General features: G+C 41.3%; 1 protein-coding gene across 4 annotated transcripts in view; it reads right to left on the bottom strand.

Annotated features, from left to right (window-relative positions):
• The window catches only part of LOC125902820 (epidermal retinol dehydrogenase 2-like), a 199396-nt gene that overhangs the window by 175262 nt on the left and 5669 nt on the right, over nt 1-18465 (bottom strand). For all 4 annotated transcript variants that reach the window (XR_007451186.1, XM_049599449.1, XM_049599447.1 and 1 more), the window contains exon 2: nt 8267-8594. Coding sequence is in view for 3 of the 4 variants with exons in the window: in XM_049599449.1 (XP_049455406.1) it covers nt 8267-8587 (321 nt within the window). In the remaining variant the exon portion in view is untranslated. The remainder of the gene's footprint in view (nt 1-8266; nt 8595-18465) is intronic.

The raw sequence follows: 18465 nt of genomic DNA, 5'->3' as shown, positions 1-18465 counted from the left end.
AAATATAATAAATACTAAAAAAGACTAAATAAATAAATAAATGTTTTATAGACGTTTGGTTGATTAATGGATTGATTGATTGATGGATGGATGGATGGATGGATTGACTGATTCACAAAATTAATGTTGAGTAGGGTTGGGTCGGTTCTCGGTAATACCAATTCAGTTCGGTACTCCGTCTTGGACCAGGTTTTTTTTTTTTTTTTTGAGACCGACCACACCACATACGTCATTTTACAGCCTGTGTCTGCCTCTTCGCCAAGCGCACAGCGAGCAGGAGAGAGAGGGGGGTGGGGGTGGGGCGGGGATTGAGGTAGGGGGTGCGAGTGTGCATGCACCGAGCCATCTACTGCAGCCTGGAGTTTGTTTAACAGTAACGGGGAGTCGATAATGGCAGACAATTTAGTCTCGAAGAAATCAAAGAATGCGCCAATATGGCAACACTTTGGCTTTGAGCCAGACGAAGGAGGCAACCCTTGTTTGCACTGATTGAGTAAGCTAAACTTGCAAATTTATTTGTAAGGAATAAAAGAAACAACGTGTTATTGTCACTCTGTTGTCCTATGGTCGTTTTTTATTTTAAATGAGTCAATTATGCCCCCAAGTGGCGAAAATCCAGTATTACCAACTTGATGCGGTTTTTCACAATAACTGACCGTTTGTTTTGTTTTTTTTCTCATACTGACCCAGCCCTAATGTTGAGTGGCAGCTTACATGACCTACTGCTGTCACTGTTTGTCATTTCAACTGTTTTCAACAATGACGATCAGCTAGAAAGGAGAAGGTTCTACCTGAAAAACTTGTACACAAGACAAAGAGAGGAAAGGTGGTGTTTGTGTGTTCTGCATGTTTGTGTTGTATCCTTTGCACTGTGAATTTTAACTGATGACTCCTGATGGCTCTGTCTCTTACTTGTAGCTTGATCTAAAATTAGCATTCATCTCGACCCTAGGGCATACAAACAGCTCCTACTAAACACAGGTAGGTGCTTGACACTGACAGGGTTTTTCCACACTGATCTCTTGCAGAATTAATGTTGGCTGGAAGGCAAAGGATTTTGTTAGCCCTTTAACAGTAAACTTGTCAGGCGGAGACACATGATACACTGAAGAATCGGTTTTATGTATTCATTTTGACTTATTCATAGGAATTTAACGATTATTGGTAAAATGGTAAACCGCGGTAAAATAGCCAATGGTTAGTATTACCGTTTCAAATTTTAATTATCATCAAAACCGTGTTTGATTACCGTACTTTGAAAAACTCACAGTGATACTACTCACTGCCTGGAAAAGCAGCAACAGTCCCTCAGACACAAGCATGCCTGCTCAGTTTGCAATGTTTGGCCTCTGAAAACACGGCGGAAGGCACAGAAGGCACCCGCAAATTATATTAAAATATATGAACCCTGTGTAATGTTTCTGTATTTTCTGCAGTCTGTTCCCACCACACCTCACGCTGTTTAGCTGCAGCTTAGTTTTTTTTTGTTTTTTTTTTTAATTTCGCAGTCGTTAAATCTCCGACTCAGTTGGGATGAAACAAGTGGTTTTGTGCTTTCAGCCACTGAATATCATGTTATCTGCAATCCACTGATGATGTCTTTCGGTGCTCACCGTGAATGCGCCTCTCTCAGCCTGAACATACTCTGAGTTGATTGAACTAATGCTGATCAGCTGTTCTGGAACCGAAAACTCAGAGTTTCCCAGCTGAGGTTTAGTCAACCCGGAGATTGGGATTAAGCTCAGAGTTTGTTGAGCCTGCTTCCTGAAATAGAGCCCAGCTCTCTATGTTAACCTGGCTCTAGCTGCCCAGTCCCCACCCACATTTAGTCTCCGTTTACACAACTGTCATCCCTCCCCTGCCTCAGGGGCACACACACACACACACACACACACACACACACACACACACACACACACACACACACACACACACACGCGCGCGCACACACACATTCATACAAAAGCATTCACTCACCCACAGAGACTGCTACATTCAAATCCGCACACACACACACACACACATACATTCATACAAAAGCATTCACTCACCCACAGAGACAAATACTTTTCTGGATCTGAATGGAGCAACCAATCAACCGATCAATCAATCAATCAATCAATCAAATTATTGTCACATGGAATTATAACAGGTGCAACTCCAGTGAAATGTGATCCCATCAGCTCCTTTAATTTTGCACTGTGATTTAGTCCTTTTTTCATGACTAACTGGTTGACTGCAGCTTTATAATTGGCCACATTTGAGGATGGTTCTAGTAATTCATGGTTTCTGGTTGTGGAATGATTTTACTGTCCGCACATCCTAACCACAACAAGATGGCCGCATGGTCGCTGAAACTGAAGGGTCCATGTCATTGTTCTGACAGCACATTGGTCCGACATCCCATTAGTCCAACTGTCCGCGGTGCTGAATGGCTCCTGGCGGGCGTATTTCTACCTTAATGGTGCGCCGCGACCGGCTCTGAGTCAGCTGGGAAAGGCTTGAGGCAGAGCAGGCTCACGGTTTATGTGTTTGTCACTTTATGTGTTTGAAGAAGCAAAAGCAAAGTTTGATGGAAATTTAGCTAAATTTATTGAACAACTCATCAGGACAGCCTCAGCGTGTGATGCAGTGTAGACGTCTAGTGCTTTTATCATGAAAGGTAAGAACAGAAGAAGTGAAGCTGTAATGCCTTTGACAGTATGGGAGGAAATAAAGAGCTGGCCGTCTTGGTTCAGTATACAGAGCCTCCGTGTTATTGTTTTATTACTTTCATAAATATGAGCACACCTCATAACCGTCAGCTACATATTAGCAACTAGCAGCAGACCGACGGCAAGTGATAGTTTAGCAGATAAGCTGATGTCCTGTACAACAGACAGTGCTGCAAACCTAGAAACACTCAAGGAGGTCAGATTTATAGCACCTTTTAGACCTGTGTAAAAACACATACACAGTGTTTGTTTGCATGCGAGTGGATGGGTATAAACTCTGACACAGACAGCAGAGCAGTGAACCCGTAAACGGCAGCAGGGAATGACATGTGAAAATACTTTCTCAATCAGTGGCTTAATCACATTGTCACTGTTACATTATTAGGGAAAAATAGGGCGCATCCCGGGGACAGTAAAGCATCATCAACATGAGTGAATACGGGATCTGCTGTCGCAGCAAATGTTGCCACGCAACATGTGATAAGATAACAGGAATGTCTGTGGTAATGTCTACATATCTGTAAACTGGAGCACATTTAATGGACCTAAAAATATACAGATATTGTCAACCAGCAGTCACTGGCCACCTCCTTGTGTACCACCAACACTACTTCCCTTTACACCAAGCAACAGCAACGCACAAAAATTCAGAGATCCTGAGATGAGGGCAAGCGGGCAGGCAGACAGGTGTCAGATCTGCGCAGAGTAGGGCTGTCAAAATTTCTCAAAAATGACGTTCAAATATTCCTTCTAAAACTAACTCATAGGTTCGAACCATTCAATTTTTTTTTCGCATTATGTCCACAAGAGGGCAAACTAATACAAGGAAACATACTTGTATATGTATTAATACAAGGAAACATAACTACTTGTAGGTATTTTTATTTCAACATGAACGTCTTTGAAAACATTTACATACCTACACATTAAAACACATAAAACAATTATCTATAACATTACGTTATAAACAAACGCGGACCTCTCGCTCGCCCCCCCTCTCTGACCCGTCAGGCCACACCGCCCGCAGAAGTGCTGCGAATAGCCTCGAAGCGCCTCGAAGCGAAGCCAGTTTCCTTTCAGCACCCATGTTAACCGATTGTGTCATCCACACCAGCTGCGCCGCACAGCTCCGTGGCCGGCTCGCACCCTGCAGCAATCGTTTCAGTGTCTGGTCTATTTTCTGTGCAAGACGCGAGCGAATGTGTCAAGCCGGGTGACGGAGACAACAGCTGGGAGCAGAACCGCTTGCCGACCAGCGTGGAGAAATGCGCGTCTGATGTGAAAAGAAGTGCTCCGGCTTGTGCGAGAATTTCGGTGCGCTGCGCATCGCAGCACTTGCAGTGCTTTCAGTGCAGCGGCCCAGGCCAACTCCCACTCGCAAAGAGGACAGCTGTGGTGGTGGGGGTTTTTTTCTCTATAATCAAATATCAATTTTCACATTCGAAGGTCCATTTTTTTTTTCAAATTCAAATTTAGAATATTCGTTGACAGCCCTACTGCAGAGCACTGGTAAAAAAAAAAAACAATGACTGATCACTGACAGTCTGATGATAACATCCAAACCACAAGTTTCACTCTCAGTAGATTCTGAAGAAGTAGATTTCAGAAGAAAAAATTCAAAAAAGTAAGTCACACTGCACCACTGTTACTATGATTTCAAAAAATGGGAAAAATAATAGGGTGAGTTCCTGGATGCTTGATAGTGAATTTACAGCATCCTTTCAGATTTGATTGCGTCAGAGAGACAGGATGGCTTACACAATCACTGAGGATGTAGCTCGCTCTCTAAAATTGAAAGTTAAACCTATTTTTTATGTGGGAAAAAAAAACGTTATCAGGGTTTTACAAAAAGCTTCAGCAAATTTTCTTAACCTTATGATATGTCAATTACTGTTACATGTACAGTGGTGGAAAAAAGTTTTCGGACACCCTTAAAATTTAACACAATTTCAAATATTATCATGAAATATTTGTGGAAAAATCTTTTTTGTGTTTCAAAAGGTGTGGCTGCATTAGACAGATACAAACAAATACAAATTATATTTTTTTGTTTATTGTTTACAAGAAAAACTAACAAAACTAAATTCTTGACAGTTTCAATATGTCAGTTCTCAACATTGTCGGTATCAACGTCAACAAATAACAGAGAATGTGTTCAAAACTGAACAAAAAATAAATAAACCATCACATCATCAAATTAATATTTAGTAGTCCTGCCATTGGCATGTAGTAGAACTCTAATCCTGGCTGGCATGTTCCCCACGAGCATTTCACACTGTTGAGAGGTAATCTTGTCCCATTCTTCTTGAATTACTGCTTTTAATTCTTCTAAATTCTTTGGTTTATGCTTTGAAACAGACCTTTTGATAATCCACCACAGATTTTCAATGGGGCTCATGTCCGGGGATTGAGCTGGCCACTCTAAGACCTGGATACTGTGCTCCTGCAGCCAAGTTCTACTGGCCTTGGATGTGTGGCAAGGGGCATTATCTTGTTGAAACATCCAGTTTTTACCTTGACGGAACAGGGAGCATGTGGGTTTCGAGAATGGTACAATACTTGGTAGAGTTCAATGTGCCATCACAGACAGTGAGATGACCAACACCAGCAGCACTCATGCATCCCCAAACCATGATACTGCCTCCACCATGCTTGACAGTAGGTACTGTTCATGCTGGAGATAATGCTTCGCCTGGCCTTCTGCGTACCCTCACATTAGTGGGAGGAAGATAAAGCTGGGAACTGGACTCATCTGACCACGAAATCTTCTTCCAATTCCTGGCTGTCCAGTTCTTGCGTGCCTGGGCCCAGCAACGCCGGGCTAACCTCTGTCTCTCATTGATCAGGGGCTTCTTGATAGCCTTGTAGGACCTTAAGCCATGATCTAAAAGTCGGCCACGTACAGTGCGGGTGGAACACTGGACACCAGTTTGGTTTGACCACTGCTGCTGAAGCTCCTGTGATGTCATTCGGCGGTTTTGCCTGCACATGCGGATCAGGATGCGGTCATTTCTTGCTGAAGAAACCCTTGGACACCCAGATCTTGGTTTGTCTTCCAAGCTGTTGGTTCGTCTGTATTTCTGCAGAGTGTATCCAACTGCTGAAGGACGGCATCTGCACTTCCTGGCTATCTGGCGGCAGCTGTACCCTTCCTGGCTGAGAATCTTTATCTTCAGGCGTGTTTCCTGCGTTAGGTTCCTTGTTTTAGCCATTTTTGTGTCTGAAGAACTTTCAAATGTGCTGGCTTTATGTAGACATGAAGCTTGGCAACAACAATTGTGTCTTTTAATAAAAAGAACGACCTTCATCACTGGTACCAAAATGACCCAATACTCAAAATTTCTTATGTATTTTTATGGAACCAATCAATTTTAAGTTTTTAATGGCTTTTTTAGGATTTATTTAGTATTTTAGCTGTGACTGTACTAAAAGAAATTGCACTTGAAGACCTAAGAGTGATTCTTAATGCAATATTTCTCAAATGCACGGGGTGTCCGAAAACTTTTTTCCACCACTGTATACTCAGTGTGGTATGCTCACGCCCTCGGAACAGCTGTCAGGTGCAGTAAACTGCTTCAGCTTCCATAATCGCTGATTCTTCTGGTGAATAGATAAGTCATTGCAAGTGCTTTCCACACATGGTGCTGAGGAGTGTTACGAGTCAGTTCACAACATTATTGCAGGGAATCTGATTCCGGTGAAGGACCCACCCAGCGGGAATCCATATTTTAGGTGGCTGCATCTGTAGCAGCTTTGTTTTTTTTTTTTAAGAAAATACACTACCTACAGCAACATGATAAGCCTATAGTGCATGAGAGCTGTGTTCATAAGCTGGTTTGGAAATCTTTCTGCCAACAAAAGCTTTAAAATCACTTATATTATGTATATATGTACAGTACAGGCCAAAAGTTTGGACACACCTTCTCATTCAATGCGTTTTCTTTATTTTCATGACTATTTACATTGTAGATTCTCACTGAAGGCATCAAAACTATGAATGAACACATGTGGAGTTATGTACTTAACAAAAGAAATAACTGAAAATATGTTTTATATTCTAGTTTCTTCAAAATAGCCACCCTTTGCTCTGATTACTGCTTTGCACACTCTTGGCATTCTCTCCATGAGCTTCAAGAGGTAGTCACCTGAAATGGTTTTCCAACAGTCTTGAAGGAGTTCCCAGAGGTGTTTAGCACTTGTTGGCCCCTTTGCCTTCACTCTGCGGTCCAGCTCACCCCAAACCATCTCGATTGGGTTCAGGTCCAGTGACTGTGGAGGCCAGGTCATCTGCCGCAGCACTCCATCACTCTCCTTCTTGGTCAAATAGCCCTTACACAGTCTGGAGGTGTGTTTGGGGTCATTGTCCTGTTGAAAAATAAATGATCGTCCAACTAAACGCAAACCGGATGGGATGGCATGTCGCTGCAGGATGCTGTGGTAGCCATGCTGGTTCAGTGTGCCTTCAATTTTGAATAAATCCCCAACAGTGTCACCAGCAAAATACCCCCACACCATCACACCTCCTCCTCCATGCTTCACAGTGGGAACCAGGCATGTGGAATCCATCCGTTCACCTTTTCTGCGTCTCACAAAGACACGGCGGTTGGAACCAAAGATCTCAAATTTGGACTCATCAGACCAAAGCACAGATTTCCACTGGTCTAATGTCCATTCCTTGTGTTTCTTGGCCCAAACAAATCTCTTCTGCTTGTTGCCTCTCCTTAGCAGTGCTTTCCTAGCAGCTATTTGACCATGAAGGCCTGATTCGCGCAGTCTCCTCTTAACAGCTGTTCTAGAGATGGGTCTGCTGCTAGAACTCTGTGTGGCATTCATCTGGTCTTTGATCTGAGCTGCTGTTAACTTGCGATTTCTGAGGCTGGTGACTCGGATGAACTTATCCTCAGAAGCAGAGGTGACTCTTGGTCTTCCTTTCCTGGGTCGGTCCTCATGTGTGCCAGTTTCGTTGTAGCGCTTGATGGTTTTTGCGACTCCACTTGGGGACACATTTAAAGTTTTTGCAATTTTCCGGACTGACTGACCTTCATTTCTTAAAGTAATGATGGCCACTCGTTTTTCTTTAGTTAGCTGATTGGTTCTTGTCATAATATGAATTTTAACAGTTGTCCAATAGGGCTGTCGGCTGTGTATTAACCTGACTTCTGCACAACACAACTGATGGTCCCAACCCCATTGATAAAGCAAGAAATTCCACTAATTAACCCTGATAAGGCACACCTGTGAAGTGGAAACCATTTCAGGTGACTACCTCTTGAAGCTCATGGAGAGAATGCCAAGAGTGTGCAAAGCAGTAATCAGAGCAAAGGGTGGCTATTTTGAAGAAACTAGAATATAAAACATATTTTCAGTTATTTCACCTTTTTTTGTTAAGTACATAACTCCACATGTGTTCATTCATAGTTTTGATGCCTTGAGTGAGAATCTACAGTGTAAATAGTCATGAAAATAAAGAAAACGCATTGAATGAGAAGGTGTGTCCAAACTTTTGGCCTGTACTGTATGTACCCGTTTTTTAGGTTTTCAGTGAACCATACCTGGTCAGCCACTCTGTACACCTCGTTCTTGTCACTGCAGTCACACAGATAGTAGTGGACTCTGCTGGCTCCGCTTTGTTTAGCCAATCTAGCTGTTTCTTTCATCCCCTCCTGGTTAATATCCCACAACACCAGCACAGTGCCAAGAGCTGCAAACTCCTGAGCCATGAGGCGACCGATCCCGCTACCTGCCCCTGTGATCAGCACCACCTCACCAGCTATGTTCTTCCTCTTAATGGGTACAAAGAGGTGGATGAAGGATTCCACACTGTACCACATGGACAGCAGGAGGACTTGGATTGTTTCCAGGAAGAAATTCATGATGGACCTGGGAAGTGAGAAAGAAGAAGACAAAGAACACATGATTGGAGAGAAACAGAATGGGACAGCAGGGCAAATTCAAGTAACAAGTTTAAATATTTGCATTAAAGATGCAACAACTGTGAAACTCTGGACCAACATCGACAACTATATATCATACTGTACAACTACTGATATTTTGTTGAAAATTAATACAGAGGCATTCATAAGGACAGCTATGTAGCTAGCTCTTCCTGGTTGACAACAGTTGTTGTCACTACGAAAATAATAGATGCATTCAGCCGAAAGTCACCAGTTAACAGGGTCACTAGTCCGCAGCCAGAATAAGCAGAAGTCTGAAGTCTTAAGTCTAAAGTCTGAAGTCTGTCAGAGAAAAATCTTTGCTTTCCAGCAGCCAAATAAACCTTGTTCTGTTGAGAGAGACTTTTGGATTTACTGGGACTTTTCTCGGTAAGTTGAACTGTTTGTGAATGAGAAGTTGTTAAGTTAATCTCACAACAGATATATGCTAACGACTTACGTAGCTGGCTAAGCAAGTGTTAGGTGTAAACTTGTGAAGGCTTGATTTTCTACGAGATGTAGTTAGCTGGTTGTAATATTGTATGTTACTGCTAATATCAGGGTGGTGTCATAAGTGTAGTGCCCCCCCTCTAGTTACTAACCATTTAACACCGTTAGCTCTGTTAGCACTGTTTATGGAGTTAGCACCTTTGACTGCTATTCCCTGGCTCAGCCACCTTCATTTTGAGAACTATGTGAAGACAACTCCTATGCTCTGAATTTCATGTTGGACCCCTTTCGCGTGGAGCTCATATATGCCAATTAGGATCAACTGGCACACACTTTGAAGTTACGAGGACTAGAGCTGGGCGGTATACCGGTTCACACTGAAAACCAGTATTTATTTTAGTTATGTTATGAATTTTTCATATACCTCAATACCAGTGAATAGCCCAAACAACGTCCAGAACCTGCGCGGCGGGAAAGTGTTTCAGCAGGGACCCATTTCACTGCTGCACACCACAGGCGAGCGGCGAGAGTGAGAGCATAGAGAATAGTTTAGAGGCGAGAATGGCTGCCGGAGAGTCCTGAAAGTGACGACCCAGAAAAACTTGTACCAAAAAGAGCAGTGTTCCCCCTATATGCAGCTAGCAGCAGCGCACCACTGTTTACAATTCTCCTCTGCTCTCTGTTTCGCCCTGACACCTTATGTTAAAAGCTTTAGTGCAGCTTCTCCCCATTGATTTGATGATTTATTACTTTTGTGTGTACATATACACATATATATATATATATATATATATATATATATATACAGTACAGGCCAAAAGTTTGGACACACCTTCTCATTCAATGCGTTTTCTTTATTTTCATGACTATTTACATTGTAGATTCTCACTGAAGGCATCAAAACTATGAATGAACACATGTGGAGTTATGTACTTAACAAAAAAGGTGAAATAACTGAAAACATGTTTTATATTCTAGTTTCTTCAAAATAGCCACCCTTTGCTCTGATTACTGCTTTGCACACTCTTGGCATTCTCTCCATGAGCTTCAAGAGGTAGTCACCTGAAATGGTTTCCACTTCACAGGTGTGCCTTATCAGGGTTAATTAGTGGAATTTCTTGCTTTATCAATGGGGTTGGGACCATCACTTGTGTTGTGCAGAAGTCAGGTTAATACACAGCCGACAGCCCTATTGGACAACTGTTAAAATTCATATTATGGCAAGAACCAATCAGCTAACTAAAGAAAAACGAGTGGCCATCATTACTTTAAGAAATGAAGGTCAGTCAGTCCGGAAAATTGCAAAAACTTTAAATGTGTCCCTGCCGGAGTCGCAAAACCATCAAGCGCTACAAGGAAACTGGCACACATGAGGACCGACCCAGGAAAGGAAGACCAAGAGTCACCTCTGCTTCTGAGGATAAGTTCATCCGAGTCACCAGCCTCAGAAATCGCAAGTTAACAGCAGCTCAGATCAGAGAGCAGATGAATGCCACACAGAGTTCTAGCAGCAGACCCATCTCTAGAACAACTGTTAAGAGGAGACTGCGCGAATCAGGCCTTCATGGTCAAATAGCTGCTAGGAAACCACTGCTAAGGAGAGGCAACAAGCAGAAGAGATTTGTTTGGGCCAAGAAACACAAGGAATGGACATTAGACCAGTGGAAATCTGTGCTTTGGTCTGATGAGTCCAAATTTGAGATCTTTGGTTCCAACCACCGTGTCTTTGTGAGACGCAGAAAAGGTGAACGGGTGGATTCCACATGCCTGGTTCCCACTGTGAAGCATGGAGGAGGAGGTGTGATGGTGTGGGGGTGTTTTGCTGGTGACACTGTTGGGGATTTATTCAAAATTGAAGGCACACTGAACCAGCATGGCTACCACAGCATCCTGCAGCGACATGCCATCCCATCCGGTTTGCGTTTAGTTGGACGATCATTTATTTTTCAACAGGACAATGACCCCAAACACACCTCCAGGCTGTGTAAGGGCTATTTGACCAAGAAGGAGAGTGATGGAGTGCTGCGGCAGATGACCTGGCCTCCACAGTCACCGGACCTGAACCTAATCGAGATGGTTTGGGGTGAGCTGGACCGCAGAGTGAAGGCAAAGGGGCCAACAAGTGCTAAACACCTCTGGGAACTCCTTCAAGACTGTTGGAAACCATTTCAGGTGACTACCTCTTGAAGCTCATGGAGAGAATGCCAAGAGTGTGCAAAGCAGTAATCAGAGCAAAGGGTGGCTATTTTGAAGAAACTAGAATATAAAACATGTTTTCAGTTATTTCACCTTTTTTTGTTAAGTACATAACTCCACATGTGTTCATTCATAGTTTTGATGCCTTCAGTGAGAATCTACAATGTAAATAGTCATGAAAATAAAGAAAACGTATTGAATGAGAAGGTGTGTCCAAACTTTTGGCCTGTACTGTATATATGCATGCTTTTTATTATATTTTATATATATGTTTTTTATATTTCACCTTTTCATGAATTTTAGTGTGTACTTTAAATTATTTTTTTATAGCACTTATTTATTCATGGTGGAGGAAGCTGCATTTTATTTAAATATAAAATTAACTCTTCCTTTTTTAGATTATCTATCTATTAATTAATTAATTAATTAATTATTTACTCTGTTCAATTATTATTAATTTTTTTAATTATTCTATTTTTTTATTTATTAACTCATTCATTTTTTATCTGTTGCATTATGATTTTATGCCAGCTTTCTGCCCGCAGCCGGAGTCCCTACTAACCTCTACTGTTTTAATAAACTTCCTTTGAAAATCTGGGGTGAGCTATTTTTATTCACAATATTTATCAACCAGAGCAAGTTTTATATTGGGGGTTGGAATTTTACACACATAAGTTACCCGACATTAAGAATTGCACGTTTTAAGATTACCTACTTATATTTTATGAATTTTTATGAACTTTTATTATTCCCTTTCCTGATTTTTATTGGTTTGATCTGACAAACAAGATATGCTGCTGTGAAGTGTGAGCGAAGTTCAGTCAGTCAGTCAGCGTGCAGGTGCAGGAAAAGTGTTGAGAGCGGCTGCGGCTCATTAAATGCAGCGGCGCAGCGCTACATGATGCGCAATGGTTGCTCTCCCCCACGCTGACGTTGAAGCCTGTCTGTCTGGTATTATTATTTTAGGACATGAATGATTGGTTGACTTTAAGTGATTAAAGATACTGTATTTGAGCCAGGGAAGCCAGACTGCTGAGGCGCACAGGGGGAGCATCATTTTTTCTCCCTTCCATTTAAAAAAAAAAAAACAACTCGGGTTCAGTCGGGCTCGGACCCAGCGATGTATGTGATGATGTCGGGCCGGGCCGGTTTCGGGCTTCAAAACCCTCGGGTCATTTTGGTTTCAGGTTGAATTTTTGGGCACGTTGAGAACTCTAGCCCAATCTACTTTACATTTTACAAATTTTAGCAGGGCTTTTAAGGACCCATTTGGTTTTAACAAAAAATCATTTGAAGTATCTAGTAGATACATATAGCCCCCGAGAGCCCGTGCCCCCTGGAGTGCTCTTTTATCCTAACCTAACCCACACACACACACACACACACACACACACACACACACACACACACACACACACACACAGGTGAGCACACTAGAGCACAGCTCGGGCCACATTTTCCTGACTGAAGCCGACCCGCCCCAAGTCCAAACACGGCACTTACGGAGCGGAGCCTGTGTTGCGTTCAGGCGTTGTCACGTAAATAATAAATTCCGGCCCTTGAATAAGCCATAGCACAACACAGCAGCATGTCAAGTCGGCCGAACGCGAGCAAAGTACCATCAAATACCGTGAAACCGATATGATTTTTTAAAAAAAACTGTGATATGAAAATTTTGTCATACCGCCCAGCCCTAATGAGGACAACGGGATTTGTCATTTTACAAACACAGGTGTGAACAATTTTGCGGTTTAAGAACACATTATGAACCTGATGTGGACTTTTCTTACGACTTTTCACAAAAGCAAATTTAAGAAAAAACTTAGGAAGATATTGGTGAATGAGACCCATTGAAACTAAGAGCATTGCAATTGGACATAGCAAAGGAGCATACATCCTGTCCTACAAAACTGAAAAAAAAAAAAAAAAAGCTAATGACGCATGACGTCATTTGAAACGTCATTAGACGTGTCATCAAATGTGCTGATGGCACTGCAGTATGGAGAAATGTTCTGCACTGACATAAGAATTTGCACTATTTAAATGCATACAACATGTACTGAATGTTTAAAATGTTATGTTTACAGAGGGTGTAGCTTACATGTTGTTTTACAGTCACATTGTCTGGTTTGGGAGCTACAATATTCACTCAGGATTTTTTGCAACATTATTGGAGTCCATGTTTTGAAACAAATTAAACAAAACTAAAGAAGAAACGTATAAAAAACTTTTGCAGCTATTTTTGTAATATTCAGTATGATTATTATACCAAGAGATTACATGGCTTATTGTTTTGGAGGTAGTAATTAAAAAAAATAAAAATCACATTTTTTTTCTCCTGTTGTCATTAGCCGCAATTTTTGTCATTTGCCGCAATTTTCTGCAAATAATTTAAAAAAAAATTCACATAAAAATGCTGCATTTTTTATTGAATTTTTGACAAAATTGGCCGCAAATTCAAGGGTGTTTTGCCGCGAGATCCTGGAGGGACTGACAAGCTACACCAAAAGCCATCACAATATGCAAAACACCTCTGCAAACACTCAGGAGCACTTAGAATTTGTTAAAATATTATTTTGAATATATAATGTTATTATGAAGCAATGTTCATAATTGTGTTAATTTAATCTAATAGAAATGATACCTACAAAGGCTCAAAACTGTAAGAAAATAAAATGTTATTTGTTATGTTAATGTAACATAATGTTATCTGTTACAGATAACATTATGGGGTAACAGAAAGTAATTGTTGTCCTATACAATGAAATTGTAATCCAGTATGACATAACTCAGTTTTAACTTTAATCAGGGAGTTGTTTTGGCTACCCATAGAAATCTGTGACCTTGAATTTTAACTTCCAAGTATGTAAATTTATATTGAACTAGTCCATACCCATTGAGTACAGCATACCATACCGTGGCTTAGTCATACCAAAAATTACAAAAAACAACAACATTCAGCCACGGGGGAGCCACAGCGATCGATCGATCGATCGCATTTTAGCCATTTTTAAGCATTTTTCTGTTGTTATAGTGCCACCCAGTTGCCAATCAGAGTTAAATTTCTCCAGTCACCTTGAGGCTTCCTGTTCTACATATCTATCAAGTTTAGTAAAAATTGATATGGCGGTTAGGCCTAGATAAGAAATTAGCTCTCTAGCACCCCCATTTTGTTTGATTGGGTCAATAATGGAGGGGTCCCCTCAGATTATGTGTGGTCATATGCCTACAAAGTTGTGTGGTGATCGGTGAAACCCTTGAAATGTTATACACCTTTATGTGATGAGCCACGCCCTCTGCAATATTCATTGCCTTACAGAAGCTCAGTTTTAGTAAGTTTTCCAACTTTTGCCAAGAGGGAACTTTAGATATTGGTCCCTAGATTATGTTGACCGAGTTTCATGCAGATCGGTCAAACTTCCTGGGAAGAGATCAATTTTAAGTGTTTTTCAAAAAATTCAAAATGGCAGAAAATCTATATAACAAGAAGTTATGGGTCCTTGAGGCAAATTAGTTCCTCATGAGGAGAGGCATCTCTGTGCAAAGTTTCATGTCTCTACAACATACGGGGCATGTGATATGCCCATTCAAATTTTGCAATTTCATTCGGTTGCTATAGCACCCCCCTTTGGCCAATTGATGTAATATTGCTTGTCAGTGCAATCGTCAGTGAGGAGAAAAACGTGGAACAGACACACCCACAGACGCACAGACAGAATTGTCGTCATTATATAGTAAGATAGATAAATTTGCAGAAGATCAGTTTTTTTTAGTTTTATCCCTGTATCACGGGATTTTAGTCCACAGTGTCACTGTGAGAGTAAAAGGTAAATTAAACCGATATTTACCTCTCATTACATCTCATGGCCGATAACCAATCCGATAATTTCACATTTGTATTTTAAAAAGTGTATAAACTGTAGTTTATTTACACCTTAGGGTGGGAAAGGCTGAGATGTAGTGAGAAAATATAGAGATCTAATATTCCCTAGCCCTGACCTAATCAAATCAAACTGACATCACTATTGTTACCCAACAAAAACAAACAACAGTTCTGACTTTTCCATACCTGCCAACATTAGGCTGTGAAAAGCAGGAAGATTTTCTGGGCTACTGACAAATGTCCTACCCTCAACGCCCCTGCCTCCATATAACCCTACACAACAGGTGAACATAATAAATATGAGAATGTTAAAGATAATTCATAGCTGACGGTAAAAGAGAGAAAACAGGGATTATGAAGCCCTGTGTAACTATGTAATTCTCTGGTTTCTCAGAGAAGTGTATGAACCACACTGTAGACTGGAGTTTCTATTAACAGAGACAAACAGCCGACTCTTATGAATGAGTCCAACATCGGTTGAATGTGCATTGGCAGGTCTGCATTACATCTGGCATATGAAATGTCTGTATCGTCACGCTGCATTTTTATAAATACACCCATGCGCGGTCTCACCATCCCATGATAGGCCAGTCTACAACTACCAGTAGAAAAGCGACACTCCAGCTATGTCTCACATACTCATGCAGCAAGAGAGAGAGATTGTTGGTGTCAGAGCGAAGGGTTGACATGCTCTACACTGGGTTGTCAGGTAATGATACAAAGTATAAGCTAACTGTAGCATCACAAAGCTAGCGGTTATAGATGGGTTTAACAACACAGTCAAGCTTTTTTGGTTTGAAATTGCTGGGACCGTCTGAAGACTCATGTTCGATGTGAGCCGCTGCTGTTAGCTAGTGCTAACACTCTGGAAACAGTCCCTCAGCGCTGTGTGAAACCTGTTTAACAGCTGCAAGAAGTTTGCTGATCTGGTGGGGTGTCAGGCGGTTGGAGATCAGACCCTCGGAGTATTCCTGTTGTCTTCCTCTGGAACTGTGAAAGACGTCCATACTGCGACAAGTTTTGCTCTCAAGTCAGCCTGCAGCAGTTGTTGTTCTTCTTTGTGTATACTGACAGCTTACAAACCAACATTAAAGGTGTACCGCCACCCACTGTGACTGTGTGTGTAAATGCTGCCCTTGTTAAGTCCAATGAAAACGGCCTGGCTTGGTATTTTTGATGCTATTTATCGACTGTAATTCTAATTATCAGAGTAATACATAATAATAAAAATGTCCCATTATTGTCTAATAATTTATCGGCCCAATATATATTGTGCATCCTTTATTTAAATCCTTTGTTGGCAACACTCAATAATGATAATGCCTCAATAATGCCTGTGGCAGATATTTTAGTTGATTTTGACACTTTTTGTAGCTTTTTTGCATTTGACTATGTGGTGCAAACACTTTTTTTGACTTTTTGACTAATGTCTAATAATTCTTAAACTTTGTAAAACCCTCTATTCATTGTCATATAATTTGATGAAAAGAAATTAATAGACCCATTGCATGTAATTTTTTTTCTTTCAATGGTCTTTTTATTACTGATCAATGATGGACAAAACAGTGACAATGACCCTATACAAGGCAATATTTTTTTCCCCTCAAACAACATTCACCCAAATCCCAACACATCCATTCTCTCACACAACATCAGACCTAAAGACAACCAAAATCAACCATAATGGAGATATTCTATTTTCAGACATGAAATGAAAAGCTGTCAATAGAGGAGAGATTTCTGCATACAATGTTGATTTTAGGAAAGGAAAACAGTAGGGCTGTAGTCTCCCGGTCGACTAGTCGATATGCTCTCATCCGACCAAATTCTCATTGGTTGAATAATCGTTGTGTTACTTTCATAAGGAGAAAAGTGCTACATCAATAGCTTTCCGGGATTAATCCATTATTTCCTGCAGTGGGGGGGACAGGCTAAGTTACCTGTGAAAATGGGGGTGTTTTCAAAACACCCCCGTTGTTGACAGAAAGTTGAACTCGCCCACCCTAACGCTCAGCGTCACAATGAGTGACTTTGTAAAAGTTACTTGATTTCCCCCGTGTAGTAAAACGAATTTTCTCTAGATTCAAACAAGACATGATGTCCCTAAGCCAGTGTGAATGAGGGGGGGTAAGATAGCTCGTTGTGCTAACAGGGAGGTAAAAGTCAACACATTTAGTTTTGCCCTAGGCAAATCCAAGTCAGGGGCAATGCCAAAAATGGCACTCAATGGATTTAGCTCTATTTGTTGGCAGAGAGTGTCAGAGATTGTTTAAAAGATTGAACCCCAAAAACTGGCCAAAGAAGGGCAAGTCCAATACATGTGAAGGCAGGTGCACTTTTACATTAATCACATGTAAGGTCCACATCTGGGAATATTCGTGCAAATTTGGCTTTAGATATGTGGATACGGTGGATTACTTGAAACTGCAAGAGTGCACAACGAGCGCACATTGAAGAGGAGTGTATACGACTAATGACTAAGTCCCATAAGTCAACAGTGAGAGTAGAGCCTAGGCCCTGCTCCCAAGCAGTTCTTATAGCCGCCATCAATGTAGCTTTGAAATAAGATAATGAAGATGAGATGAAGTGAGGTTGACAGATAAATCCATTGAATTGGCTGGAGGTTCATGAGGAAATTGTGATACCAAACGTTGTAAATAATGCCTGACTTGCAAGAATCTAAAAAAGTGTGTTTTGGCTATATCAAGGGTTTCTGACAACTGAGAAAAAGAAACAAGTGATTTTCAATAGAGAGATCACCAAAAGATCTCAAGCCTTTTTTGTGCCACGTTTTAAATACGGCATCAGCCAATGAGGGAACAAACAGATGATTAGCTGCAATAGGACTTCGGAGTGAGAAGGCCTGCATTCCAAAATGTCTCCTTAACTGGGTCCAGATTTGTATGGAATGCTTACAGGGTTGCTGATAGAAGTATCAGAGGTAAGTGGAAGTGCAGCACATAAAAGGGCAGTTAAAGAGAGTGGACTACTGGCACAGACCCCCATTGCTACCCAAGCTGGACATGAGGGTTAAAAGTGAAAGTGCACCCAATACATCACACAAGGAATATTTGCTGCCCAGTAATAGTACTGAAAATCGGGCAGAGCCATTCCCCCCACCTACTTGGGTCTCTGCAGGAACACTTTACGTAACCGGGGGTGCCTCCCATTCCAAATGTAGGAAAATATAACGAGTCAAGTGCCTTAAAAAGTGACTTGGGGATGAGAATGGGGAGACACTGAAAAAGACGAAGAAATTTTGGAGGCAGTGTCATTTTAATTGAATTTA

This window comes from Epinephelus fuscoguttatus, linkage group LG15 (genome assembly GCF_011397635.1).
Source record: "Epinephelus fuscoguttatus linkage group LG15, E.fuscoguttatus.final_Chr_v1".
Taxonomy (NCBI): domain Eukaryota; kingdom Metazoa; phylum Chordata; class Actinopteri; order Perciformes; family Serranidae; genus Epinephelus; species Epinephelus fuscoguttatus.
Note: the sequence above shows the minus strand (reverse complement) of the source record. Positions and strands in the feature narration are given on the sequence as shown.